This window comes from Typha latifolia, chromosome 6, assembly GCF_019914945.1.
Source record: "Typha latifolia isolate L0001 chromosome 6, TyphaL0001v2, whole genome shotgun sequence".
In the NCBI taxonomy this organism is placed as follows: domain Eukaryota; kingdom Viridiplantae; phylum Streptophyta; class Magnoliopsida; order Poales; family Typhaceae; genus Typha; species Typha latifolia.
In genome coordinates, this window is record NC_133091.1 from 3,098,999 (window position 1) to 3,108,659 (window position 9,661).

The following is a 9,661-nucleotide window of genomic DNA, read 5'->3' on the forward strand; positions in this document are numbered from 1 at the left end:
GGGGTTATCTTATCTGCCCCCACTTTGTCCCCTTGCATATCTAAACAAGTCCTTCTATTGTCCTCCGAAGAGTGTGAGCTGTCTTATTAGTACGGCCACTATTAGCATTTAATGCTGTGTCGGATAAGACTATTCCCACTTGAGAACGTTTCCCATCCTAATCTGGATTCACGCCATATTCGCCGTTTCCCAATTCCAATCCATCCACACAGAGAGAGAGAGAGAGAGAGAGAGAGAGAGAGAGAGAGTTCTACTAGGGAAGGACCACAGGAAAGATGGGTCAGTAGTTGTTGGTTTGAGCTCTTGCCTTTTTATTATAGTGCAAAAAAGTTTCGTCTTTTTTCGCGGATATTTGTGATCTTGTCTACTATTTTTGGGGGGGATTTCTTCTCCCACTCCGACTGCTGCTCCTTTGCGTTTCCCCTTCTTGCGTTTGCTTGCAGGTCTGAAGCCGCCCCTGCCCCATTGCTTGCTCTCTGAAGTCGGAGCACACAATGCCTAAAATGTTCGGCTTTTCCCGACGGCGGATTAAGCCGGGAAGGTAAAAACTGAGCACATTTTACCATCTTGGTGACACCCATTTGCGCATTTACGTTGTTTTGTTAGATTCTATGGTAAACATCTTATAATTGGATCTATTTGTTGTGTAAATGAGTCTTTCTTTGAAGATTTTTGTCAGTTTGTTGGGAATTTTTTTTTGTGCTATTGGGGTCGTGTAGGTTGAAGGTTCATCTTGGGGATCCCTTGCAAGGGACGAGGAGTCCCGCTCGGCCCACCAAGCGAGTCAGCCAGTCTAGTGTAAGGATTTCTGATCAATGTATTGGGCTCGACTTTTTGGAAATTTGTATAGATTATAGATGGTTAGCTCTTGGATTTTATGAAGGGAGATAATGTGGTTAAGGCGTCCGTTAGCGGCCGCCCCGACGACCTCAATTGCCTGTGTTCTTCAAGTGTTTTTGATCTCAATAACTGTGCGTTGGGGAGCTCTGAGAATTGGATGGTGCTGTCTACAGATGGAGACAAACCAGCTCCTCGTTTTAATGTAATTGACAGTTTTCTCTTTAGCTGTCTGAAATTTGTTATGTTCAATTTTTTATCAAGATGGAAGCTCTTATTTATTGGTAAATGATATATAATTTGCCGTACTTCCCTAAATAGCATGCAGCAGCAGTTATTGGGAGCAAAATGATAGTTGTTGGTGGTGATTCTGGCCATAATGCTTTTGACGATACGAGGGTAATAGAACCTGGTCTTATCTTGCAAAATTTGGGTTTTAACTTTTTAAAGTGTTATTGTTTTAAATATTATTAACTTCAAACCGATCAGTTTAATGTCATTATTTACTTGTGGATTTCAAGTAAACACTGCATGTAGATAAGCTCGAAGTTGACTTCGGATGGTGAATTTGTATATGTTTCAGATTTTAAATCTGGACAAAGTTACCTGGACATGTGCTGCTCCGAGGGTTTACTTATCACCAAGTGGGCAATCTTTGAAAGTTCCTGCATGCAAAGGTCATTGTCTGGTATACTCCTGTATCTCATTGTCACTAGCCTTACTATTGCATCAACTGTTCCCAATTTGGATCTATGGATTTGCTCATTTATCGTACTTTCTACATGTACTTGTATTGCATGGTCATAGATGTAACATTTGAGAATGATGATTTTATATTTTATATTCTAACACTCACTTTTAGGCTCAAGACATTTTGATCTGTTAAAGAAGTGGATTCAACTAAAATAGATGGAGGTGTTATATTTTTACAATAGATGGGAATGATAAGATTTGAACTCATGACTTCTTTGCTAATACCATGTTAATTCACAACTCTTCTAAAAGCTTAAGTTATTAGAGAAATAGTTTTTATATATAAATTAGTGCACAACAATGCGACAACTGATAACTGTATTGGACATGAAGAAGTACACTTTTTTGTACAAACTACTAAAGGGGTTCCTAGACTTGCTTTCTCTAATCTTTGGAACTTTACGGTAATTTCTACACATAAATCGTGATATCTGCAGTATAGATGGCTTTCATATGTGATATTGAGCTTTTATACCTCATACAAAGAACTCCTTAAGCAAGAGTTCTCAGAGCTAAATTATTTGCATATGAATTTCACTAACGAGCCTCATCCTCGATATGTATATATGAGCTTCCTTGAAGGATGAATACATAAGAAATTAAACTTCAAAGTTTCTGGTATCAACCACCAACTTCATAATCTTCTTAGGTATATCTTTAAAGTAAGACCTGATAATATCTTAAGTTGCGATCCTAAGAGCCTGTTAATTCCGATCATATAATACAAGTGTTGCTTCCTTGGTACAGCTATATCTTCTTTTAATGATTTCCTTTATGTAGCACAGATTCTATTGGTGGTGGGCCCGCAAGTAGATATTCTGCTACCATTTTGATCTAATGAGATTTTGATTCTCAAAGTTACTTTCCTAGTGCTTTTGAAGTATTCTTTAGTCACTAACATCCTAGGTTTCAAGAAATGAGCAAGAACCACGTGTATGTTTGCTACTTTTTAGAGTATGCTCAGAATATATTTCGCACAAAGTAGTTAAGTGTATTGTTGCATACATTTTATTTATTTACATGAGATATAGTTCTACAAGAGCCATCACATTATTCATCTTGTGATTTTGTTTTTCTTTTTTCCCTTCTCGTAGGTGCCATGGGGAAAACTGGTCATCCTTATAGGTGGAAAAACTGAACCTGCTAGTGATAGAGTGTCAGGTTGTTCTTTCACAAGAGTGTACAACCTAGCAGCAATTTATTCTCAATTTTTTTTCATAATACCACTGACTTGTCTTCCATCTTTTTCAGCATGGTCCTTTGATGTAGAAACAGAGTGCTGGTCATATTTGGAAGCAAAAGGTGACATTCCGGTAATTCCTCTTACATTCAACATACTCTATTTTCCTCATCTTTGTTGTGATTTATTTCATTATCAACCATCTGTTGTTGCTTTCCATTTTTCATGATAATTCTGTAATTTTGAGAAATCATCTCAGAATTTTTTTATCTTGGTGCCCTACGATAGTGAAATATGAATGAATAATTCTGTTATCCAAGTCTGAAGTGTGACTGCACTTCTCAGCACTTTGTGGTTTTCAAGATTTATCATTCCAATCATTAACTGAAAGGAAGTCCTATTCAAATTCATTGTCTTATCCTCTTATCAGTAGAAGGTAGCACATAGTCTGTTGTGCTGCACTGATGCTGTAGCTGCGCTAGATTGACCTTTTTAAGTACTGCAGGCTGCTCGCAGTGGCCATACAGTGATCAGAGCAGGTCCTGTTTTGATCCTTTTTGGAGGTGAAGATCTGAAAGGGAGAAAACTGAATGATCTTCATATGTTGGATTTGAAGTCATTGACATGGCTTCCCTTGCATTATAAGTGAGTTGTCATTTTCTGTTCTCTCTTATTTTGGTAAAGTTCTGTGCAAGATTGCCGATACATATGTCAACTGAAACATAAGATAGCTATTTTGAATGACTTCTCAGTAGGATTTGAAGATTTTATTTGTTTAGAATAAGTATTAATGTATTATCATCTCCTGTCTTTTTTTATCTCTTAGGGTTATAGACATACTTTTACTCTATGCTACTTATTAGTTCATCTTATTACTAAAACTGAAAGCACATCATTGCAGGGGTACAGGACCTTCTCCAAGATCAAATCATATAGCTGCTCTGTATGATGATAGAATTCTTTATATTTTCGGAGGGCAGTCAAAGTCGAAGACCTTGAATGATCTTTATGCACTGGACTTCGAAACTGTATGTTACCTAGGCAACTTTTATTTCTCAAAGCTGATCCTTCTCTGAAGTGATGCATCTTTTAAATGATTTAGAAGCTTTGCTGGAGAAATAGTCTAATATATTGAATACTACTGTCAGATGGTATGGACAAAAATGAAAACAAGTGGTCCACATCCATCAGCGCGAGCAGGTTGCTGTGGAGCTCTATGTGGAACTAAATGGTATATAGCAGGAGGTGGAAGCAAGAAAAAACGTATGCCTCCACTGCTGTGTAGGATATGATCTGATAGATTATTTAAATTTCTCGAAAGGGTTTTCCACTTAACCTTCGGTTCTTTGGCTTCTGAAACCAAGGTTTTGTTGGCCACTTGGGTTTTTTTTCCCATGAAATCTCTTGCTTGGATTAAAGTGCACATTGCTTATTAATGATGTCTTTTGGATAACTAATAAACTTATCATAATCATCAACCATTATTTTCCCATATAAAAGAGAACTCTTGGGTCCTTCCAACTAGTTAATCTTGCATTAAAAATGTTTTAATCTTTTGAAAGAGCAAGAACGAGCGATTACTTTTCAGCTTTGTCAAAAAATTCAAAGAGTCAATAGGAACTTCAATTATAGTAGTGAATTATGCAACTTCAAATTCATAAATGGAAAAGTTTGAACATTAAGAACAACTATTAGTCAAATTCATGAATGGAAAAGTTTGAACATTAAGAACAACTATTAGTCAAATTCATGAATGGAAAAGTTTGAACATTAAGAACAACTATTAGTCAAATTCATAAATGGAAACGTTTGGCCCATGATGAAATGTTATGCTATGAACAGATGATAGACGATGGAGTAGTATCACAACTGATAAGAATCAAACCTATGACCTCATGCACTAAAGAGTGCTCATCTTCCAAAGTTGCCGTGAATATGTAGAAAACACTGCATATCTCAATTCCCTATTCTCATTCCATCATAGAACATTTAAGAAGGCTATTGTTTTCTTGCATAAACCTACAGCATACTCCTTTCTTAATAGTGCCAATGCTGTTTTCTCTCCATGCAGGTCAAGCCACCCATCTTTTCTAACTTTTGTGTCCCTTGTTATTTTCTTGTTTTTTCCATTTCCTGGTGGTTCCTATAAGATAAAAAGATTGTGAGATGCATATAATATACCGACGGTGGAGTTCTTTTTTGTAACAGTATTTGTCTTATTCTTATGATTAACTAAGAAAATTTCCATGCCATCCTTTCAGTACCCATTATTCTACTGATTTAAAATAAATTTTGGCAACCATGCACAAGAGATCATTTCAATTTGTATTTCTTTCTCCTTGTTTGTTTACTTGGAGAAAGCTCAAGTACATCTTTACATGCATTTATATAGTTAGTGGAAATAACAAAAGAGTTCATCACTATCAGTAACTATGTTGCAAAACTTCTTTTTTTTTTCTTCTCTTTCTTACATGAGTTCTCTTATCAGGAAATGCAGAAACAGTGGTCTTTGATGTCCTCAAATTGGAATGGTCGGTGTGTGTAACACCACCTAGTGCTTCTATTACCAGTAACAAAGTAAGTTTAGTTCTTTGTGTCAGAATTTATTCTCCAGTTTATGATTCTTATTAGTTATCAGTGTCAGTTCTTTGGTGAGTATTATGGAAAACAACCATGGGGTTTTAACCTTTGACAATTCTGTCTTCCTAGCGTTCATAATGAATAATTATCAAAATATCAAAAAGATATTCATCCATATTTTTTAAAAGCTTCTTTATAAAATCTATGGCAAAGATATCCTTAACATTATTTGGATCCTTGGCAATACCCAACCCACTCTGCCCAAAATTGATTTTGTATATCCGCACCTCAAGAAAAATTTCCATAATGATCCAGGTTTGCCGCAGGAAATACATTTATCTTCACCCACCCAACCATTTTCATCAGATTACATATACGTTTGAACAGCATCTAAGTTGTGACTAAATGATTATATAACTTTCACTCCAGGAGTTCCTAAATACTTCATCATTTTACCTCTCCTAATTTGTATCTAAGGCCACAAAAAATGAACTTAAAATCTTTTTCTTACGCTTGGATAGTTAAATAACTTTTTGCAATACAGGGATTCAGTATGGTCTCTGTGCACCACAAGGACAAGTTTTTTCTGGTTGCTTTTGGAGGAAATAGGAAAGAGCCATCTAACAAGGTCAAAGAAGCAAACTCATTTACTTATTTTCACGCTATGTTTCAATATCCACTTCAGTTTATACATCATTTATTGCTTGTACAGGTTGAAATATTGGTAGTGATTCAGAATGAACAATCAATGAGTTGGCGATCTGCCCCAGATACAGATACATTGTTATATGAAGATTATCCTGCAAGCACCAAAGAGCTTGCTGCACATCTTAATAATGGAACTACCTTACGGACAGTCAGTTCTCTTACAAGGCATAGTCTGGCATCTGCAGTGGAACAGTATGTGTCCGGGAGGAAATCTCTTTCAGATTCATCTGTTGATCCACATTCAACTTCTGGCAGTATTTCACTTCGCAAACAATTTCACCAAGAAGAAGATTGCAGTTTAGCTCGTAAATTGCAGAAGCCTCTTGAAGAGGAGAAATATAAGGATGGCGGTGACAATTCGGTATTAATCCCTTCCTGTGAAATAGTAATAAAATTAATCTTAATCATGAAAATTCTTGCAAAGAAGCTGGATTTTGTATAACTAAAATAATAAAAAATAAGAATCTGTTATATACTGAAGAGGTTGACAGCCAGAGGCATATTGTGTTACCAGTTGGAAGTCAGAACGCTAACCAGCTTTAGCACAATTTTTTCTTTTCATTTTGTGTAAAGCTTAGCAATACTCTTAATATCAAAGCCATAGAATATGTTTGCCATAGTTAATACTTTTGAGCTGGTTAATAGATATTAACGTTTTGCAATAATATCATCTCTCTTTGGTTCTATCATTCACATGCATTTCCATATTTCTCATCAGGTCATATATATTAAGCAACACTGGCAGTTAAAGCTACTACTCATTTTTGTAGGCCGTTTATGTTGAGTTAATCATGGCATGGCTCTGTTTTCCATATCAATAGACAATGATAGAATATTCCAGTGCATTTATATGACTAAATTTAAAAATTAACAACTTGTAAGATGGCTTACTTATTGAAGAGTGATTAAACATGCTAGTATCTTGGTCTTCTCTGTCATAACTTGTACTGAGAGAATGTAGTTCTAAATATTTCATTTAAGTTGAAGACTTGAAATTCTTCTTATCTTTTTGCCTCAATAATTTCTGGTAGTTTTTCTTCTTTAGGTCTCCATTTTTTGTGAGCATCATTGTAGTATTTAGTCATGTAATAGAACTGCTTGTGATCCTTGGCAATCTATGATTTGCAAGTTCAAACCTTTGATATAGAACTTAATTATTATTTTAAGCCCCATTCATTTGGAAGAACAGAACCTAATTTGCCCTCTTTGGCTACTACCTCAGACAAAAGAGAAGAGGAACAAGCAGCCAGAAACTGCAGCTCAAATGGATATTGCTGGAGTTTTAGCTAGCAAAGAAGAAAATACATTTGACGGTGAAGGTGCAAATGTGAACCAAAAGCAAAGGAAGATTAGTCTTTCGTCAGAAAATGATCATATATCATCTTTTGAAACTGATGGCAGATCACTGCTTCTTACAGATCCTTCTAATATTTATCAATTATATGAAACCAAGATAGCAACCTTGACTAGGAAAAATGTTTTGCTTGAAGAGAGGCTGACAGTTGCAATGGCAAGCAGAGAAGAAGCTGAGAAAAAGTTGTCTTCGGCTATTAAGGGTAGAGTTGACATGGAAAAGAGACTTGCTGATTCAGAGAAAGAGGTTGAGTTGCTGAAAGAGAAGCTAGCAGGTTTAGAGCTAGCTCAGGAAGAAGCAAACAGTCTCTCAAATGTTGTCCACTCTGACAATGTGCGGCTTGAACATGATGTTGCATTCCTAAAAGCTATTCTGGATGACACCCAAAAGGCAAGCAAGCTCCTTGGATCAACTGTCAGCTATCTCACATGACTTTCTTATTTTTGTGGTACTAAGTCAGTCTTATATATGCAGGAGCTGCACTCAACCCGTGGAGTTCTAGCAGGAGAAAGAGCAAGAGCTTTCCAGCTCCAGGTATGGTGTTAATTCAACGCAAATTGGATGATAACTTTCCCTCCCAGCCTTGCCTTTCTTGGGTGGTTTTTTTTTTTTTTTCATATTATCACCTACATTTCAATCTTATGGAAAATCCTTATTTTGAAAAACCTCCTCATTTTGACATATTGTAGGTCAATTCCTTTTTAAGAATTTAAGTATATTTGGAGATATTTTGTAACCTTTTCACTATAGTGCCTTCTTTTCTCTTTCGAACTTTTCAAAAAGCCACCTGAAGGATATTTAATCAAAGTAGAACATACTTAAAACTGTTTTTCTACTAATTTATGGATGAATTGTAGGTTGATTTTTTTTTAAGAAACTTTTTCCAAATACCTAAGAAAAGAGAGGTAGATCTTGGAATATGTAGAAAGAGGTTTCTTGTAAGTAGTAAATGGTAATATGCAATAAACTTTTTTTTCGTGTACTAATCTTGCTAACTTATGATGTACAACATTATTTGTTAGGTGGAATTATTTCATCTCAAGCAAAGATTGCAGTCTGTAGATAACCGAGCCCAGACTCCGAGGAAACCCTACCATTTGTAAAACTAAATCCTTCTCTCTTTTTGCAGCATATCAAAGCTGGCCTTTTTGCTGGTATTTTCTTGTAAGCATTTCAACTTGTGGCCATGTAAACCTTTTTCTCTATTGTTGCATGTACATATTGAATAGTTTAAACACCATGCAGAGTATGGTGTTACTGTAGCAGGCAATCTAGAGTTGATATTAGTATCCTTCTTGATATAATTCCATGTACTGCAATGCAGTATCTATTTTTGAGTGGAAGGAATAATTGAATGATATCTAGGTTGGACGTCAATGAGCATCATTTGAAAGAATTCTTATTGCCGACCTTCGAACAAGCTACTTGTCAAAGAAACAAGCTTTTTACCTCTTCGGTGTTACTTTTTTGTATGGCTATCTTCATGCCTCTTATCCTAAACTATGGGACTTAGTAGTTTACTTTTAGAATAAGAATTAAGTTTATTTTAGAATAAGCTTTCTTATTTTGGTGTAACAATTAATAGTATTTTAGCTTATTCTAGTATAATAATTTATTATTCTCTTACATCTTATTTCATATTACTTTTAAAAAATATTTTAATAATAATTTATAATTATAATATTGCTCTTAGATTAGACATCACTTGATTATATTGAGATTCTTCTTTTCTTTTTCCTTTTCTTTTTTAAGTCATGTCATATAAATATACTTTCTATAATGCATTACAGTTATAGCCACCACTATCTATAATGCATTACAATTATAGCCACCACTACATTATCACGGCTGCCCATTATTATGCACTGCAACTCATAGTATTGCGTTGCCACCATATAGTTAATACATTGTCATGCATTGCCAAGCACCGATATATATTTATAAGTCTGTATTTGTTTGCCAATGTAGATATATGAAGCATTTTAAGCCCATATTTTTAGATTTAAAATATCACCAATTCCTATTATAATTTTATTATTCTTTAATATTTTAATATTAACTTTATGTCATATTAAATATAATTATTACTCCGTATATTAGTATTAAATTAAATATTATAATAATTTTGCCTATTCCACCGTTATTTGACAAGTAAATGAAGGACTGTGTACACCATTATAATAATAAAATATGCATCAGCTATAAAAAAAAGTGAGAATAAAAGACTACCATTATAATAATAAAATATG

The 9,661-nt window shown here is 34.9% G+C and overlaps 1 protein-coding gene across 3 annotated transcripts; it reads left to right on the plus strand.

The window, feature by feature from the left end:
- The first annotated feature begins 115 nt into the window (after positions 1–115).
- On the plus strand, positions 116–8,808 carry LOC140790345 (uncharacterized). 3 transcript variants are annotated; one of them, XM_073140378.1, is made up of 17 exons: positions 142–279; positions 444–541; positions 720–798; positions 884–1,042; positions 1,159–1,236; positions 1,421–1,525; positions 2,685–2,751; positions 2,842–2,903; positions 3,276–3,415; positions 3,672–3,798; positions 3,919–4,033; positions 5,259–5,347; positions 5,895–5,978; positions 6,063–6,419; positions 7,281–7,802; positions 7,887–7,946; positions 8,435–8,808. In XM_073140378.1, exons 2-17 carry the CDS (start codon positions 495–497, stop codon positions 8,513–8,515), a joined length of 2,172 nt encoding a protein of 723 aa, XP_072996479.1. In that variant the 5' UTR covers positions 142–279; positions 444–494; the 3' UTR covers positions 8,516–8,808. The 3 variants fall into 3 exon arrangements, with proteins under 3 accessions (XP_072996478.1, XP_072996479.1, XP_072996480.1); XM_073140377.1 differs by having other exon boundaries at positions 116–541; XM_073140379.1 differs by lacking the exons at positions 142–279; positions 444–541 and adding an exon at positions 561–614.
- Positions 8,809–9,661: the final 853 nt, after the last annotated feature.